General features: G+C 41.1%; 1 protein-coding gene and 1 long non-coding RNA gene across 6 annotated transcripts in view; one reads left to right on the top strand and one right to left on the bottom strand.

Moving 5' to 3' along the window:
• SLC9C2 (solute carrier family 9 member C2 (putative)) overlaps window positions 1-8,103 on the top strand; it is a 103,692-nt gene extending 95,589 nt beyond the window's left edge. The window contains exons 25-28 of the mRNA XM_063627325.1: window positions 1,534-1,719; window positions 3,223-3,307; window positions 5,247-5,308; window positions 7,547-8,103. Coding sequence (XP_063483395.1) covers window positions 1,534-1,719; window positions 3,223-3,307; window positions 5,247-5,293 — 318 coding nt within the window. The 3' untranslated portion in view covers window positions 5,294-5,308; window positions 7,547-8,103. The remainder of the gene's footprint in view (window positions 1-1,533; window positions 1,720-3,222; window positions 3,308-5,246; window positions 5,309-7,546) is intronic.
• The window catches only part of LOC134734566 (uncharacterized), a 129,815-nt gene extending 116,558 nt beyond the window's left edge, over window positions 1-13,257 (bottom strand). For all 5 annotated transcript variants that reach the window (XR_010117657.1, XR_010117653.1, XR_010117654.1 and 2 more), the window contains exon 1: window positions 13,200-13,257. This is a non-coding gene — a long non-coding RNA (uncharacterized lncRNA). The remainder of the gene's footprint in view (window positions 1-13,199) is intronic.
• Window positions 13,258-19,952: the final 6,695 nt, after the last annotated feature.

The following is a 19,952-nucleotide window of genomic DNA, read 5'->3' as shown; positions in this document are numbered from 1 at the left end:
GAGGGATAAGGGGATTGGAATTCTTCTCTTTTCCTTTTACCTTGCCTCTTCATGAGAAGTGGGACAAATTTAGAGTCTAGTATGAAACTTCAGGGGTGAGAATTAGGACCAACGGATAGAAACTGTATGGACTCAGACTTGACTCAATAATAAGGTGAATGTCCTTTACATTTTTTTTAATTCACAAGCAACACATATTCATTATATAAATGAGAAAGTACAGATACAAAACATTAAAAAGTTGTATTTATTATTAAACAGAGAATCTCTATTTAATACTTAGTTTCTTTCTTTTTTTTTTTCCCATTAAAGAACTAGCCAATTAAGACGTTTTTCCCCCTAAATCACGGAACTCAAAATGTATATGCATTTTAAAATCAAACGAGAACAGCTGATTGTTTTTAGATTTTCTAGTTGTGAAATACTAGATAAATTTGCTAATTTTTAAATGTTTTTGGTTCCCAGTTGTGCTGGTGCCCTCAGCAAATAAAGGTATGATTTGCCTGTCAGTGACTGAGATTCAAGGACTGGCTCATGTAGCTGTGTCCTGCATGGGGCTGGAGATGTTTAGACTGAGCTGACAGCCCTGTCAGGGCCCTGTGCAGGAGATTCCTACTGTTGGGCTGATCTCTAAATTCCTGGGTTAGTTTGCAAGCACAGCTGTAACAAAGTACCACAAAGTGGGTGGCGTAAAAAAACCAGAAATGCGTTGTTTCACAGTTCTGGAGGCTAGAAATTAGAAATCAAGGTGTTGGGAGGGTTGGCTCCTACTGACGGGCTGTGAGGGAGAATCTGGGCCAGGCCTCCCTCCTTGGCTTATAAATGGCTGCCTTTATATTCACGTGGCATTCTCCCTGTGTGCAAGTCTGCGTCCAAATTTCCCCTTTTTATAAGGACACTAGTTGTTCAAATTAGAGGCCCACCCTATTCCAGTATGACTTCATCTTAACTAATTGCATCTGCAATGACCTATTTCCATAAGGTCGCATTCCAGGATGCTGGAAGTTAGGACTTCAGCATAAGAATTGGGTGGGAGGTGGTGTGTGTGTGTGTGTGTGTGTGTGTGTGCACAATTCAACCCATAATAACTCCCTCCCAGTTCTAAAGTCTATGACTCTGAGCCTTTAAGTATAGCTCAGACTCTAGCTTGCTTTGTTTTGGCTTTGTGTTATTCCTATTCACCTGTCAAGTGGAACGTAAGCTTACTTCTGGGTGAAACTCTGAATCTTTTAAGACTGAGTCTTGTGCAAATAGAAATCTCCTGAGTCATAGCCGACTACCCTGCTGTGGCTGAGAGCTCACAGTTTAGGGCTGGGCAACAGTATCCAGGGCCCATTAACAGCACAAACACTTGGAATTTAGAAATTTGTCAGAGGCCACTCTGAATGCTAAATAAATCCTGTCTGTTCGTGCCAGGGGCTGTGTACCTTCTGACATCCTCAAATAATTCAGATAGATCAGTGAATCTGTTTTCTTCTTGATACCATCTGTCAGTTTGTATGACTTATTTTTTAAAATGCAATTTTATTGTAGGACTTAAAGTTTCAGAAGTGTGTGATGTTCAATCAAGCATATGTGGAAACTTTATCAAGCTATAATGACATGACTATTGATAATATGACCATGAAATTTGTTATCATTGTGTATGGCAGTGTAATTGACACTAAGACAGAGGAACCATATTTTGCACCTTGCATTATACCTACAACCTGTGAGCAGGTAAAAAGTATCATGCTTTTCACGGTGCTCCAAAAGTGACTTTAAAACTCAACTGACCACCTTAAAAAGAAATTTAACCTGGAATGACCCTGTAGTTCTTACTTGCCTTTTACAGACAGTAAAAATGTACCAAGGGCTTCTGTGTACTGTAATACAGGTGCCCTACACAAGGGTGTGCCCAAGGGACAGGCAGCTGGAATCTGCCTGCTGTTTGCTTGCCATACCCTTTGCCCTGGCGTGGGGCTGTGCCAAAGGAAGGGTGAGATGCTGTAAGTTTTCCCTAGTTTACACCAAGGCAACGATGCTGTGTTCTAGCATAGCTCTGGAAGTATCTGCACTGGTTGACAAAAAAGGAGTAGAGTAGGGGCCACATCACTTTGTTGACACATTAGGGGCTATGGGCACTTGATAGTAGATCCTGGGCCCTGGGCCTCAGCATTCCATACCTTTGTAAAGACAAAGGAAGTGTGACCACCTAGGACATAACAGGGCATGGGAAGGGGAGAAGCAAAGTCCCTAATGGCCCAAGCTGCCTGCCACTGGGCAAAGGAATGGGGAGGACCCAGAGGCCATGGGAAGAGCTGACGTCTCTTTAAATCTGGGAGTAAGTTTCTCCCTTATGGGAGAGACCTTTTTTTGCCAGTTCAGACTGTGAAAAGTCGTTATGAAAATCTGTCCTGGAAAAGTTGGTAAACCTAAAAAGTGAATTTTCTCCTTTCAAAATATTCTTATTTTGTACCTTTCATCAATTCAGATGATGAAGGTAATTTAAATGTTTTTAATAGAAAATTAAAATCTTGTTTAGCTTTGAAACAAAGGATGGAGGTAAGAGGCAAGGGGGCAACAGGAGTAATACTGCAGCTTAGTTTCTTAAGAGACCAGCGTTTGGAGTCAGGCACACAGGCTTAAAACTTGACCCTTGTGCCTACTTGTACTTGAGCTTAGGTAAGCTGCTTAACCTTTCTGACCCTCAATTTCCTTCTTAGTAAGATAGGGATATGGTCAGCAGCCATCTTATTGGGTTATTGTGAGGATTAAATGAGATAATATGTGGTAATCTAAAAATGATAGTTATAATGATTACTTCTTTGATGCTGGCATTCTGGGAGGCAGATTTTATGGCACATGGGACAAATGGTCTAAGAAAGGAAGACAGTCTTGCCATCCTGGGAATGCTGAGCCTTGAGCCCTTGAGCATCAGTGTAGGAGTAAAAGTAGCTTACTGGATGCTGGGGATTCCCTGCTTTCCAAACTGGGAATTTCCAGCCTAGTTACAAGTAAGGTGTAGAAATTTCCTCTCTGGTGTCTAAATATGCAAGGACAATTTGTTGGTCTAAGACTTCTCAACATCAAAGAGGATTTGAAATTTAGAATATAGAGCCAAGATTGAAGACTCAGCTCTGGGCTTTGGCTTATTTTTTATACTCTTTGGAAAGATTAGGAAGCAGCCAGGTTAGAGATCAAAGAATGCTCTTTTGACTAATTTTGACTTTTCTCCTCTAGGTTCAGGGAACTTCTGATTTAAGCAAGCTGCTGATAATCCAAGCATCTGAGCTTACCCAAAGAAATAGTAACACCAATCTCATGGGTAAGGGGTAGATCTTTAGTGGTAGGAAAACTATTGAGAAGGAACTTCAATACATGTAAAATTCCTTAAACTCTAAGAAAGTGATTTGAGAGGGCACTCTGTGGGTTTATCATTAGTCCCCATCCTCGGGCCCACCCTGGCTGCCACATTGCTCTGGGAGGTCACGTATGAGAGATTTCCAGACCCCAAAATCCACGTGGCTCCTTCCTCTGCCATGTCCCTCCCTCCATACACTAGTCAGAGGAGAGCAGCTTCTGCGGTGCACTCTGTTGCTGCCCTGGTAGGCTGGAGCCACATGGTGCTGGCAGTGCAAGAATGGAGAGGGAACAGACTCTTTCACAGGAGCCCAGGTATGGGGAACTGGTTTGCTCCCAGCAACTGAAGGGAATAGGGAACCTTACCCATGCTTAGTGAGTATTCCAAAGCATGGTCACAGCTACAAGTCAAACGACTTGCCTTGAGTATGCCTTGATAGTCACTGAGTAGTTATAGTTACGTTTATTAGCATCCAACTGCATGCATCATGGTGCTAAGCATTATACAGAGAAGACTTGATTGGAAGAGCTTGATCTAGAAAAAACACACACAAGATCTTTCATCTTGTGCTCAGCATCCCTGTCCTCCCAAGCACAATGACAACATTCTCCCAGCTGCCCCAGCTTGAGGACACACTCTAGGTTTGTAACTCTAACCTGCACCATCCCAGTGTCTACAATTCATGTGATCCATCAGTTTAGATATTATGTAGTTCTTAACGGATTGTTGCTTTGGGGGGAGGATTTACATGATTTCAAATTGTGTGCGAAGAGTGAGGTTTTCTCAGTGTCTTATATCTCACTATTTCTCAATTGCATGCTTTTTATAAAATGCAGCCCCACTGTGTGCTGGGTACTCTGCCAAGTGCCAGTTGGTGAGTGAGCCAGATAAGGTGTTTGCCTTCATAGGGAGGAGAGACAGATATTCAATAAGTAATTATGCTTTTCCCTTGGCAGCAATTTGAACCTCAGAGGTTCCTGTGGCTCACCCTCCATCCCCTCTTCTAGGGTCATATGCAGCACTGTGATTTAGGGAGCCCCCTCTGCTCCTGGGTCACCTGTCTAAGTTGGCTAGCACTGAGATGACCATTTCCCCAGCTCACACAGTCTCTGAAGGTCTGCCCCTCTGCTGCTTCCAAATCACTCTTGGGGCACAGGAATCTATGGCAAGGCTGGGAACTCAGGGCCTGGCATCAGCCCCCTTGGGGCACCGTAAGAAGGGCTATTGAGTCAGAGATCTTAAGCACTGTCAGGGAGCAGGGCACAGGTCCCTAGTGTTCTTGTGCCCACAGGCCCCTTTTCTTGATGAGTTCCTCTGTAATCATTTTTAGATAGAGGGAAACACATCACTTTGTATTCCTCATGGGTTTGAGACAAAAGTCACAAATGGTAGGCACATGGACTGGATCTTTGACTCTTAATTTGTTTAAGAGTCACTTGTTTTCTTTTAAAATTTTAAAATTAGTTGCCAAGTAGAAACGAATGTTTTGCATTTTAAAAATGCAGATTTTGAAGTTTTCATGAAAAAATAAGGTCTGCCGGCACTCAGCCCTCATTCCTATACGTGGCAACAGATAGGGCTGAGTTTCAGTTGGCTTCTATAGACGGAGCAGACGGTCTGCAGCTTGCCACAGTCCACACTGCTCGCTCTCGCCTTTTCCCAGCCCACTTCAACTGTTTACATGATCTGCCTATTCTCATATGAGTTTTTCAGCCCTTGTATTGGACTTTAAGGAGCCTACTACAAACCTCTGAGGGAAGAAAAAACAGGGACATTTGAGAAGGGGAAGGGAAAAGGGAAACTTATAGGGAGAAAGCGAATAGATATTTCAAAATATTTTCTGGTTGCCTTTACTCTTAAATTCCTAATTTACTTTTTCTGTTCAATGCTTGGATTTGGTTAGCCTCAGTCAACACTGGTCTTCGAATAACCAGGAGAGAATATAAATAGAAGACAAAAGATGAGGTAATAAACTTGACACTTTGATTAGATTTTTTTCTTATTGCAAATATTGAACTATACAGCTAAAATAAATTGAGGCAAAATAGCAAATTGTAGGTGGTGAGAAAAGACACTCCTAGCTACAACTCATTAATTTGGACAAATTAGAATAAAGCCCATTTAAATTACTTAAAAATTAAAATTACAGAGTATTTTTGAAAGATGTAATTTTGCCCCACCCCATTTCCCCCCCTTACTGATATTTAGGTCAAAGAGTAGGGATCTAGGGAATTTGGGGTGAGGAGGGACATACATCATGCACACGTGTAGACATTAGAGTCTAAATATCCATGCTTCTGCCTTTGGAGTGTGGATTCCTGGATGTATAGATTGCTATGCTTGCAGTTTGTGGAGTCACAGGCTGATCACAGGCATCTTCCTAGAGTACCAATTTTACCTGAGCATCTTTTAAAGAAAAAGGTTAACTCATTTAACTGATAGGTTATTTAAGACATTTAATATTTAAAAACATATTATCGAGTAGGATGACAAATTTGCAGGAATTTTTAAGATAAAACAACAGATTTCAAAACATTTTGTTATGGAGAGTAATGAAGATTTTTGCCCCCACATCTTTTCCTTGTTTTCTCAGTAACCAGGACAAATTTAGAGAAGTTTGAGAAGGCTGGAAGTCATGCCTAGAGTTGAAAAGGAAATGGGCCTGTCATATTGGACCAGGACAGAATAGAGACAAGTTTGGTGGTTGTGGGGCAGCCTGCAAGGCTCATGACTCTAGAGGTCTCTATTAGGGCTCCTGTTTGGGCCACAGCAGACTGCTGGGTGAACTGGAGGAGCAGATGGCTCTGACAGGGTAATAGGGTGCTAGACAAATGCAGAAGTGGGTCAGGTAGCAGTGATGGTGCTAAGCTCAGGCTTCAAGGACCTTTAGCCTTTTCCCAGCCAGGTGCCAAGTCATCCCAGATAAACAGCTTTTTTTTTTCGAGATGGAGTCTCACTCTGTCACACAGGCTGGAGTACAGTGGCACAACCTTGACTCACTGCAACCTCTGCTTCCCGGGTCCAAGCGATTCTCCTGCCACAGCCTCTGGAGTAGCTGGGACTATAGGCACATGCCACTATGCCCGGCTACTTTTTTGTATTTTTAGTAGTGACAGGGTTTCACCGTGTTAGCCAGGATGGTCTCGATCTCCTGACCTCATGATCTGCCCTCCTTGGCCTCCCAAAGTGCTAGGATTACAGGTGTGAGCCACCGCACCCAGCCATAAACAGCAAGAGAAGTCCCTTGGCCCACCTTATCCCCAACTAGGCAGCCACCCTAAGACTCTTCTAATAGCAGTGTTGGTCCTGCCACTGTTATTTAGGATAATCAAGGTGGTTTGCAGTATATTTGTTGGGGAAAGGAAAGTTGCATTGACCAAACTTACGGTCAATAGTTCCTTTAAACCAGGTAACCTGGTTCTTTTTAGGTAGCCCTCCTCGGGCCTTCCTCTCCACTCTCTTAAAGGGACCCTATTTCACAAAGGGGAATTAAGAATCAAATAATTGGGCCGGGCATGGTGGCTCATGCCTATAATCCCAGCACTTTGGGAGGCCCAGGTGGGCGGATCATGAGGTCATGAGATCGAGACCATCCTGGCTAACACGGTGAAACCCCGTCTCTACAAAAAATACAAAAAATTAGCCAGGCGTGGTGGTGGGCACCTGTAGTTCTAGCTACTCGGGAGGCTGAGGCAGAAGAATGGCAAGAACCCGGGAGGTGGAGGTTGCAGTGAGCCATGACCATGCCACTGCACTCCAGCCTGGGTGACAGAGTGAGACTCCGTCTCAAAAAAAAAAAAAAAAAAAAGTCAAATAATTGAGTTCCTCATTTGTTACTATCTTGTACAGCCCCCATTACTTAAAAAGATTCCCATTTACAAAAAAAGTTTCCAGTAGCCCTGCAGTCATAAAGTTAATTGGAATTCAACTTCTGTAACATTTCTCCTCTTCTTAAACACATCTTTGATAGACTACTCTCATTGAATTAATGTAGTATCTTTTCCCAAGATGACAGTGTAGAGATGCACATGTAATTAATTATATGCATCACTCAAAACTCTTCATATGAAGATCTTGTAGGAGGAATGTTTCAGATAATAAAATAGAAATGCTTACATAAGTTTTCTGGTTCCATTTAACAGGTAAGAAGTTTTTCCTGAAATGTTTATAGGCTAATATTTAACTTTTGACTTTCTTTTACAGTTGAAAACTGGATACCATTTTAGAAAAGGGTATTAATATACAAATATGATGTATGGAGTCAGGTTAAAGACCAAGCTACTTTCCTCGCTCAAATGCTAAAGGATTATCTGCAAGGAGTTTACTTAGAAGCTACTGAAACAGGTTACTGCTGCATTTATTTTTTAAGCAATGGATGGACTGCTGTAAAAATTCTTAATTTTAAGTAGTTGCATTATATTTGAGATGTTAAAAAATTCTTCAGGATAGTATAAAATACACTGAAACATATGTCCTACCAAATGAAACCCTGTTTCTAGCTAAGAGCAAATTTTAACATAGAGAGTTATAAAAAGTGTTGTATAATTGATATGTTACTGTCTAAGCATAGAACCTGTAATTTTCATTTGTGAAATTGTTATAACTAGTGCCTCCCTAATATTTCCCAGAGTATAGCTATTCTCCCCTTCCCGATTTGGTAAATATTGAAAAACAGAATTATATTCCACAAACTTGGTAACTTTCAGTAAGTAACTAACTTCTGCTTTCGGTAAAACTTAGGAGAAATTAATATTCTCACATTGCATAGTACTGTTTGATGTCACCTTTCATTTTATTTTTAAAAATCAAATAAAGTTGAGTTTTATGGTTTTCTGTTTATTATTAGAACCCATTATTCCTTTTCATCTCAACAAGACTGAAAGGAATACTTTAGAAGAAAACCATAATAGTGGTGTTACAGGAAAGGGGTCAGATCCAGACCCCAAGAAAGGGTTCTTGGATCTCATGCAAGAAAGAATTCAGGTCGAGTCCACGGTGCAAAGTGAAAGCAAGTTTACTTAAGAAAGTAAAGAAATAAAAGAATGGCTACTCCACAGACAGAGCAGCCCCGAAGGCTGCTGGTTGCCTATTTTTATGGTCATTTCTTGATGATATGCTAAACAAGGGGTGGATTATTCATGCCTCTCCTTTTTAGACCGTACAGGGTAACCTCCTGACATTGCCATGGCATCTGTAAACTGTCATGGTGCTGGTGGGAGTGTAGCATGAGGACGACCAGAGGTCATTCTTGTCGCCATTTTGGTTTTGGTGGGTTTTGGCTGGCTCCTTTACTGCAACCGTTTTACCAGCAAGGTCTTTATGACCTGTGTTTTGTGCTGACCTCATATCTCATCCTGTGACTTAGATTGCTTTATCTGTCTGGGAATGCAGCCCAGTAACTTTCAGCCTCATTTTACCCAGCTCTTATTTAAGATGGAGTTGTTCTGGTTCACATGTCTCTGACATTTCCCCCTCCCTTTTATAAAAGAACCCTTAACCCTAAGGGTTGCAGAGGGATGAAGATCCATCTTCTGTAGCTTTTTCAGGTTGAATGGGGTGATGATATTCTTGCCTAACTATGAGGGTCTCTTGCATCCAGGGTAGAGAGGTGCTTAGTAAGAAAGAATCAGTATAGTAAGGTCCATTCATAATTCTTGAATTTTGACAAAAGGTGATATCTAGAAGATTAATAAGTGTTTAATTTAAGAAAACATTTAGGCCTGGGTGTGGTGGCTCACGTCTGTAATCCCAACACTTTGGGAGGCCAAGGTGGGTGGATCATGAGGGCAGGAGTTTGAGACCAGCCTGGTCAATATGGTGAAACTCCATCTCTACTAATAATTCAAAAATTAGCCGGATGTGGTGGCATGTGCGTGTAGTCCCAGCTACTCAGGAGGCTGAGGCAGGAGAGTCACTTGAACCTCAGGAGGCAGAGGTTGCAGTGGGCCGAGATCGCGCCACTGCACTCCAGCCTGGGCAATAGAGCGAGACTCTTCTCAAAAAAAAAAAAAAAAAAAAAAGGAAACATTTAGTAGGCTAGTTCTGTTTTCCTACACAAATAGTATAACAGCAATATATTCCACCACAAGAGTAAAACAAAACAAGTAAAGTTATATTCTAAGTAAACTAAATTAGAAGGCTTTTCATAAACTGGATAACTGTTGGAGCTAAGCTGGTATGGGGTTAGTTGGTTGTAATGTGCCCAGAATTAGAATACTGATCCAGATTTTTACATTACTCATCCTCTTGTTTTTTTCTGAGCAACAGTCAGAGATTACTGGTTGGTTCACAGGAATAAGCAGGGTTAGCCTAAATTGCAGAAACAGAAACAACTAATGAGACTAGAATTTAATAACAAGTGTACCATAGTTGTTGAAACATAATATTTCTCTCTCCAGTTTTCCATTTTTACTAAAGACAAATCATGGTGAGACTGATTAACTTTATTATACTTGGCCTGATTATTTATATAAAGTACAGCAAGAATAATTATTTTTCACATAGGTTTTTTAATTGGCTTTGATGGAACTCTGTTTTATAAGAAATCTCAGGTAAGGCTTTTTAAAAGCTGAGTCCAGCCATGGGTTTTTACCCTCTAATACCTATGAGTTGGCTAAGTTTCTTTCCTCTTGCAGTCTCAAGATAACTTACTTCTACTTCTACTGGAATTGATAGAAAGTGACATTCTTTACTTACCAGAAGTCAGAAACTCTGTGCAGTGATTGTGTAGGGAAGGTATGAGGCCAGTTCCCCGAAGGGCTTTTATTGGCTCTACAAGTTAATTTTAATTCCTTAAAGGAAAACACACCATTCCAATGAAAGCCTTGGTAAAATAACCAATTTCTCCAATTGTACCCTTTTACAAAAGAAAACAGATTCTTATTGTACTTATGCAAATAACTATATTGCCATAAGTTAGGAATACTCACAACTAGTTTCCAAATTCTGGAGAGATCAGGTAGAGAGAAACAAATATGCTCCAAATTTTGTTCACAGTAGTATATTTTACTCAATTGCTAAAAGCTGTAAATAGAAAAGCTCAAAAGAAAAGTTTCCTTGACTTTGAAAAACAAAACAAAGGATCACAGCATTTTAAGCAAAGTTAAAAAGATTAGTTCAGTTTTCCATTGGTTCAGTTAGTTTAGTTAACACCTGTTCTATTTTATATTCGTGAACATTCCAGCTCTTCATGAGAGTTCTAAAAGTTGTTTTCTCTATTCTAATATTATAATTTCCAAAGTTATCAGAAAAACCTGCATTTAAGAACACCTGTTAGAGTTCTATAATTTATTATAAACCACCTTCTAAAGAGGATTAAAACAAGGTAATATATGTAATGTCTGTGGCTGACAAAATGTTTTAGGGCAGCCACAGTCAAAGAAACAATTGACAAGAAAATTTGTTCCCTCTGTGGCATACAATGATTTTATGTAACAATTATGTAACAATTCTTTGTAACAATTATAATTGTTACTGATAATGTACACTAAGTCATATCAGAATTATAGGAGTTTCCCATAATTTTGGAATATATACCAATAATACATTTATGAAAATACAGCCCAAAGAAAACCAAACACCATTTTATATTTGACAATACTTCCTGTATGACTTTTGTACCAAATAAGCCAAATGTCACTGTTGCATTAGTGCATTATTTATGTCAAACCCAATTCTTAATAAAACCTTATAAATAAATCCATCCAATCTTAGTCAGTTTGACCATAAGGTAAGATTCTCATAAGCTTTTTATAACCCTTTACAAGTTTTTGTTAAAGAGCAGATCATAAGCATGGTTTTGCTCTAAGAAAAACCTGTTGTGCTTTTATTCCAATGTTTAATTTATAGAAAAACTGAATAATATCCCTTTAATTTAGCCAATGTTCACATAAAGACTCTCTTTTATAATTATTTTTTTACAAACTTTCCACAACTGTTTAAACCTTTAGCTTTATTCTATCTAATTCTTTAACCCTTTAGGAAAAAAAAAAAAAATCTACATTTTCATGCTTTTTTATAATCTTTTACCAAAAATACATTTTACTTTCCTTACACACCTTACATGTAAAAGTGTTTCTTCAATAGTCTCAATTACATGTTACAATGTTAACTTTTAGTGACTTTTACTTTTGGTGAAAGCCCTGGTTAGTAAGCAATTTGAATCGTGTACTAGGTGTGGAGCCTAGCCTAGGACACACCAGGCAGAAGTGCAGATAAGGGCTGACTCTCCAGCATAGCTAGGGATGTGGCTAACTCTGCATGTTCCCATGCCTTACCTAGCAGTAAAGCAGGCAAGTTGTACAGTAGGAGTCATAGTGGCATTTTACGAAGCATTTAGGAGGCCTAACAACCTTTGAATTGTATGACATTTCTTGCATAAATTCCCGTTCACGAATCCCTTCACAACTTACACAGATCATCTGACACATTCTTGAACTTTCTGATTTGCTCTAAACATCCTTCCTTTTAAACAACCAGTCATTTTACTTTAGGACAAGAATTTACCATACAAAATCCTTTTTTATATAAAATCTCTTTTTTAATAATCTTTTTTGTATAGGTAGGAGACATGGCTAATTTCACATGTCCCAAGCCTTATCTAGAATCCAATTGCTTTAAGGTAGGTAAATTGAACAATTTTTAAAAGTCAAAGAAGCAGTTTATGACCTTAAAGCATTTAGCAAACTTAATATCTGATCTGCATAATTTAGACTAAATGTTTTTATCAATAATTTTAAAGCTGTTTTTATTTCCCCAAAATTACTAAAGTTACATGAACTAAAAGGCATTATAGTTTTTATTTTGCTTTCAAAATATTTGATTTAAGTGTCTATTTTTGTTTAAGCCAATTAGAGTTCTTTTATATAAACATTACACACAACACATATATAGCTACACAGAAAGACGGAAGATTACTACAGTAGTTGTAAAATTTTTCATTTGCCAATTTTTAAGTTTCTTAATTGGATTACTGGCTTTAGGATGGAACCCTTGGAAGAACAGGGCCAGGAAAGAGGTCTCTGTTGCCTCCTGTTTTTCCCAAGGAGTCCAGGCTGTTAGAGCTTGAACTGATTTTAACCACAGCACTCTTCAATAAAGTCCTTTTAGAATTTCTTATGCTAAACAGCTGATATTCCTGGCTATTGAACTTTACCATAGGTAACCTCCCAGGTGGTTAGAGAAAGGAAAATTTAAGACAGTCCATGGAGGAGAATAGAATAGACAACGTCATGCAGATATTAAACCAGAAACAACTTGCTTCCTAGGTGGGGAATTGAACCTGGACTGCAACTGTGACAGTGCAAAAACCATTGTTACTGAGCTACAGCACAGGGCAGTCTCCATTTCCTTTCCCAGAAGGAGTTTAGAGTAGTTAATTTTGAGCTTGCTAAGGCTTTTAACTATTTAATATTATTTTTAGAGCTAACTATGACATGAACCCTAAAATTCCTGTTCCCTGAAGGTGGAGACCAAAAGAAAGTACCGCCACGTGGTTAAAACGTCAAGCTCCCAAGGACATAAAACAAGTTGGAGACTTCATCCAGTTTTTTTGGTTTGTTTGTTTTAGGGACCTACAGCCAAGTTTGCTACTGACCAGCCTGCTGGGTCTTCTTGAAAAGCAGGCTTACAGGTATTCTAAGCCCATGTTTTATCCTGAAGTACCCCTCGACACAGAAAAACAAATTTATACTACAAAATACATCAGCTTAAGACTACCCTTAGTATTCTTTTTCACATTAATCAAAACTTTACAGAGGAGATAAACACTGTTTTTGTTTGTTTGTTTTTTACCATTCATTTAACCATTTGCACAGAGAGAGAGAAGCCAGAAATCTGACTGGTAAGAAATTCTTACCCTTTTGCTGGCATGCCAGGCTTCTGGCTTCCCTTTCCCTGAGCGGCCCTAGTGATCTGGCTTGTGGCACCACTGCCCTGGGGACCAAGCCGCATCATAAAGGAAAATTATTTTTTTCATTCTGACCAGAGCAAAATACATGTGATAAAACATAGACATTAGCCACTCTGCTTAGCACCCAATATCAAAGTGGCAAGGCTTAAATTTGCCCCCAGATGGGCCCTGTCATCTTTAATCCAACCTCTGACTTGGAGTTTCAACATGTGGTCTCTGGGCAAGATGGCTGCCATGAATAACAGAAAAGATAGGAAAGGAAAAGTAGAGCCAAGAGCGGTGGCTCACACCTGTAATCCCAGCACTTTGGGAGGCTGAGGCGGATGGATCACCTGAGGTCAGGAGTTTGAGACCAGCCTGGTTAACGTGGCAAAAACCCGTCTCTACTAAAAATACAAAAATTAGCTGGGCATGTTGGTGGGTGCCTGTAATCCCAGCTACTGGGGAGGCTGAGGTGGGAGAACTGCTTAAACCCAGGAGGTGGAGGTTGCAGTGAGCCGAGATCGCACCACTTCACTCCAGCCTGAGCGAAACAGTGAAACTCCATCTTAAAAAAAAAAAAAAAAAAAGTAGAGAAGGAAAGCATGCCTGTGGCAGGGTGGGGAAGGTGAAGAGCTTAGGGAGGCCAGAGAAACCCACTTACTCCATCTGACAATGAAAAAGTTCAGGTGGCCACTTGTCGGTAGCAAACGAGTCTTTTCCAGCAGTCCCATTAGCTCTCAAGTTTCCCCTTTTAGGGAGGGAAAAGTTCCCCATATCTCATGATCCTGTACATGCCTAATCCTGTCACCCATAGCTGTCAGCAAAGAGTGCAAGGCAAATTAATACAAAGAGAATAGCAGTTAACATCCCATAGTGCCAAACCTGTTCTTAGGGACTTTACTGAGAGGGTCCTCTAACCAACCCCCTAAATCTTAGAAGGGACTCTAACCCTCCTAAGTTGGGCCTGTAACCCAAGGTCGGTCAAATGTCCTTGCCTTTTATTAAGAGGGGCCTTCAACCCACTCAGTCTTAGGAAAGATTCTAACTCCCCTAAGGTGGGCCTCTAACTCAATTCCATTCTTTACCTGGGTACCCCACCACTTACCCCAAGTCATCCAATCAGTGCTGCAGTCTATTTTCCTTGGGTTTTAGGGGGTCTCCTCAGTATTGTCCCTTTTTTTTTTTATTTTGAGACGGAGTCTCGCTCTGTTGCCCAGGCTGAAGTGCAGTGGTGTGATCTCGGCTCACTACAACCTCTGCCTCCCGGGTTCAAGCGATTCTCCTGTCTCAGCCTCCCGAGTAGCTGGGATTACAGGTGCGTGCCACCATGCCCGGCTAATTTTTGTATTTTTAGTAGAGATGGGTTTCACCATGTTGGACAGGCTGGTCTCTAACTCCTGACCTTGTGATCTGCCCGCCTCGGCCTCCCAAAGTGCTGGGATTACAGGTGTGAGCCACCACGCCTGGCCTGTATTGTCCCTTTTGTGGTTCGTGAGAAAGATGTTACTGGACCCCACCACTTACCCAAAGTTAGCCTTTGGGTTGGGGGTTTCTGCAGTACAGTCACTTCCCTTGTCACCAGAAAGATGTTACAGGACCCCACTACTTACGCAAAGGTAGCCGTTGGGTCAGGGTTTCTGCACGATAGTCCCTTTGTGGTCGCCAGAAATATGTTACAGGAAAAGGGTGCAGATCCAGACCCCAAGAGAGGGTTCTTGGATCTTGTGCAAGGAAGAATTCAAGGTGAGTTCACAGTGCAAAGTGAAAGCCAGTTTATTAAGAAAGTAAAGAAATAAAAGAATGGTTACTCCATAGACAGAGCAGCCCCAAGGGCTGCTGGTTGCCCATTTTATGGTTAGCTCTTGATGGTACACTAAACAGGAGGTAGATTCCCTTTTTAGACCATACAGGGTGACTTCTTGATGTTGCCATGGCATTTGTAAACTGTCATGGCACTGGTGGGAGTGTAGCAGTGAGGACAACCAGAGGTCACTCTCATTGTCATTTTGCTTTTGGTGGGTTTTGGCTGGCCCACTGCAACCTTTTCATCAGCAAGGTCTTTATGACCTGTATTTTGTGCTAACCTCTATCTCATCCTGTGACTCAGGATGCCTTAACTGTCGGGGAACACAGCCCAGTGGGTTTCAGCCTCATTTTACCCTGCCAAGACCAGCTTGGTCGGGGAGACCCTAGCCCAGCGGCGCTAGAGGAATTAAAGACACACACACAGAAATATAGAGGTGTGGAGGGGGAAATCAGGGGTCTCATTGCCTTCAGAGCTGAGAGCCTCGAACAGAGATCTACCCACATATTTATTAACAGCAAGCCAGTGATAAGCATTGTTTCTATAGATTATAGATTAACTAAAAGTATTCCTTATGGGAAGCAAATGGATGGACCAAAATAAAGGGATGAGTTTGGCTAGTTATCTGCAGCAGGAGCATGTCCTTAAGGCACAGATCGCTCATGCTATTGTTTGTAGTTTAAGAACACCTTTAAGAGGTTTCCGCCCTGGGTGGGCAAGATGTTCCTTGCCCTCATTCCAGTAAACCCACAACCTTCCAGCGTGGGTGTCACGGCCGTCATAAACATGTCACAGTACTGCAGAGATTTTGTTTATGGCCAGTTTTAGGGCCAGTTAATGGCCAGATTTTGGGGGGCCTGTTCCCAACATTACCCAGCTCCTATTTAAGATGGAGTTGCTCTGGTTCACACACCTCGGACAGAGGTAAGAATAGAAGGGAATACAAGAGAAGAAGTCAAGTTCAAACTAGTAAGAAACTTCTATACCTAGCTTAATAAGGCAGTATTTCTCAGTGTGGTCCTTGGAGCATCTGTGTGTCAACAAATATGAGGTGTTTCTGAACATTACAGAAACTGACCATAGTGGCATAACCACATAGGGGTTCATCTTTCCAGTTTAACAGGATGTCTGGAAATAGGAAGACAGGAGTGGTGCAGCTGCTTGCGGATGTTATTATGGACCCAGGGTTCCTGTAGCCTACTTCTTCTTCATCCTTGGCTTGTGATATTTATCCTCATGGTGGCAAAACAACACCTATTAACACCAGGCCTCCCAATTGTTTTTCAGGAGTAGGGCTAAGAGCTTTCTCCTAATGAGGCTTTGCCTTTTCAGTTAGGAAGGGACCTGACCCTAGGCCAGAACTGTCACATGGCCACACCTATTTCAAAATTCACCTTGAGATGAATTGGCACCTCACCTTGTTACCCTAATGCAATCTTGGTGTTCTTAGTAAGGCTTAAGAGGGAAATGGGTATCGGTTGAACAATAGCAGTGTTTGTTGTACTCTGCGTCACAGGTCACCTGGATTGTCAAAAGTGAATTTGTGAGCCGTGAGTGGTGGTATGTGCCTGTAATCTCAGCTGCTCAGGAGGCTGAGGCAGAAGAATCCCTTAAGCTCAGGAGTTGGAGGCTAGCCTGGACAACATAGTGAGACCCTGTGTCTAAACTATTGTTTCAAAGTTAAAGAAAATGGACTTATAGCCACATATGGAATCAATCCCTGGGGGTAGGCCTTTGGGCTCTGCATTTTAATGTGCTCCTCAGGTGGTTTAGTGTTGATTGAAGCCTGAGTTCCACAAGTGTAGGTGATAGAGGAGTAGAAGAAAACATATGTCTGTTTGTTTAGGAGGTGGTACATCACCATATATTTGAGACAACTAGAGGATAATACTTCATCCCATGTGTATGTTAGGATACTGTGGGCTGCAAGTACCAGAAAACCCAACTCAGACTTAAATACTAAAGAAATTTTTAATTTTATGTAATGCAAGTTAAGAGGCAGGACATGTTTGTGATTGGTAGACTCAGTGAAGGTCATCAAATATCAGTTTTTCTTTCTCTCCACTCTGCTGTTTACCTTTTCAGCCTCATTCTATGGCTGATTCACTACTCCTAGGTTGTAAGACAGCTACCAGCAGCAATTAGTGCTTCATGTTTTCTTGTTTATATCCAGTGGGAGACAAACAAATGCTTACAATTGCTCTCCAGGTGAGAAGGAATTCTAGAAACCTCCAACAGTCCTCTATTTGTGTCTCATCAGCAAGAAGTGAATTACATGGCCATTTCTGAATGACAAGAGGGTAGCGATGGCCTTTTAACCAGTTAATGCTATGCCCATTCAGCTAGAATCGAAGTTGTCAGCATTTCCTCAATTTGCAGTGTTTCAAAGAGGAAGGGTCAAATGGATGTGAGGGAGTAAATCCCTATGCCAGTTCACTGCACCCAGTAATTGGCATCCTGACTTGGCCATTTAGGCACAGCCATTCTGGCTTCTTATCCCTTTGCTGAGCTTCTCACTGCAGATCCCTATCATTTGGTTGGAGGTTGGGCGTAAGATCAGACTTTTGACAAGACCACAACAAAGGAATCACAGGTCTATCACTTTGGTCACCTTAGAAGACTGTACACTTTAGAAGACTAGCCAAAGCATTTCCTAACTCTTTGAGGTCGCATGGACTGCCTCTCAAGTTGTATTTCTTTCATAGCTGCAGTAGCCATACATTAATTCACTTCCTATAAATAAATCATTGGATGCATAATTAAATTTATTCTTTTCTATGAAAATTGAGGGCAGCAATTCTCATAAGGGGACTCTACTCTCCCTGCCTAATACTGTTACAGTCATGCGTCAAGTAACAGTGCTTCAAATGATGGACCACATATATGACAGTGGTCCCATAAGCCTTTAATGGAGCATTTATAGAAACCTAATATATTGCATTTGGTGTTAGCATTGCAGATCAAGTAGGGAAATGACTGATATTCAGTAATGATGCTGGGACATTTGGTTTTCAATATGATAAAATATATAGAAAATAAAAATAATATATACCATCTAGGTTTGTATAAGTATACTCTATGTAATGGTCACACAACAAAGAAATTGGCTAATGGTGCTTTTCTTAGAACATATCCCGGTCATTAAGCAATGCATGACTGTATTTAAAAATGTACTTAAGGATCACTTCCCTCCTGGAAATGCATATTCATTAGGTAATATTTTATGTTTGGAAAAGAATACTTGCACAAGGCTCATGGCTTCATGGCTACTTAGTGACAGAACCAGAATTCAATTTGAGGATACATGACCCATTTTCTTTAAGCTCTCTTTCAGCATGTTTATACTGACATCATCTATACAGGTAGAATAGTATATATAGCCAAGCACACACCAAGGCTGAATAAGAGGTAAGAGGGACAATAGATAGGTTTGAGGTTGGAGAAAACGTTGACGAATCCCATTTAGAATTTGCAAATTAAACAGCAAATGTTCCATCCATCTGTAAACAAGATTCAAATCTGAGTAACTAATGTTGGAGATTTAAACTTTGAACTAGCACCATAAAAAAGGTGAAGCCAGACTCTCCATGAGAGAGACAAGAGCAAAAGAGGCAAATATCAAAGTGAAGAGAAGAGAGCAGTGAGGCCCCTGATAGGGAAACAACAGGAGCCGGGGATAGTCAGATTTGCTGTAAGAGGACAGAGAGCATTTATTTATTTAAGAGACTGGGTCTGTGTTGCCCAGGTTAGACTCAAACTCCTGTGCTCCAGCAATCCTCCTGCTCTCAGCCTCCCAAGTAGCTGCAACTACAGGTGCATGCCACCATGCTCAGCAGTATTAGCTCAGGGCAAAATATATTGAAATGCGGAGGAATGAGAGCAGGAAGCTAGCTAGCCCTCTTGTCTCTTTCAAACCAGCATTCCCCAGAATTGGAATTTCTACCTACATTCTTGACCTTCTTAGTGTTACTCAAATTCTACATGTGGAGTAATCAAGGAAACTAAAGGCTTAATGATTTGTCTAACACATGGCATTAGGGCTTGTTTTACATTATTCTACTCAATAAAAATATAGAGGTTTCGACTGGGCACATTGGCTCATGCCTGTAATCCCAGCACTTTGGGAAGCTGAGGCGGGTGGATCACAAGGTCAAGAGTTTGAGACCAGCCTGGCCAATATGGTGAAATCCCGTCTCTACTAAAAACACAAAAATTAGCTGGGAGTGGGTATGTGCCTGTGGCCCCAGCTGCTCGGGAGGCTGAGGGAGGAGAATTGCATGAATCCGGGAGGCAGAGGTTGCAGTGAGCCGAGATTGTGTCACTGTACTCCAGCTTGGACAGGGTGAGACTGCCTCAAAAAAGAAAAAAAAAGGTTTCATTCAAAGGACTATACCAGGTGCTATGGACTGAATGTGTCTCCTCAACATTCTTATGTTAAAGCCTAATCCCCAGTGTGATAGTATTTGGATGTAGGGGCTTTGGGAGGTAATTATTAGGTCATGAGGGTGGAGCCTTCGTGAATGGGATTAGTGACCTTATGAGACGTTGAGCGATGATCCCTCTCCCTCTTTTGGTCATGTGAGGATACAAGAAGAAGGCAGCTAACTACAAACCAGGAAGCAGGTCCTTGCCAGACAGGATTTACCAGTGCCTTGATCTTGGACTTCCAGTCTCCAGAACTGTGAGAAATGTTTGTTGTTTAAGCCACCCAGTCTATAGTATTTTCGCTATAGCAGCCCAAGCAGACTAAGACATCGTAAATGGGACACCCTTTTCTAAACCTAGCACTTATTAGTAGAGTATAATCATCAAAGTCTGAGAGAGTATTAGTTCAGAGCAGCAAAAAGCACAGATGTACCATTATCTTTGAGGTTCACATTCCTACACCCAGCAATCCCATTAAGGCACTGGGT

Source organism: Symphalangus syndactylus, chromosome 12 (assembly GCF_028878055.3).
Source record: "Symphalangus syndactylus isolate Jambi chromosome 12, NHGRI_mSymSyn1-v2.1_pri, whole genome shotgun sequence".
In the NCBI taxonomy this organism is placed as follows: Eukaryota; Metazoa; Chordata; class Mammalia; order Primates; family Hylobatidae; genus Symphalangus; species Symphalangus syndactylus.
The sequence above is the reverse complement of the archived record's forward strand: the minus strand, read 5'-3'. Positions and strand labels throughout refer to the sequence as shown.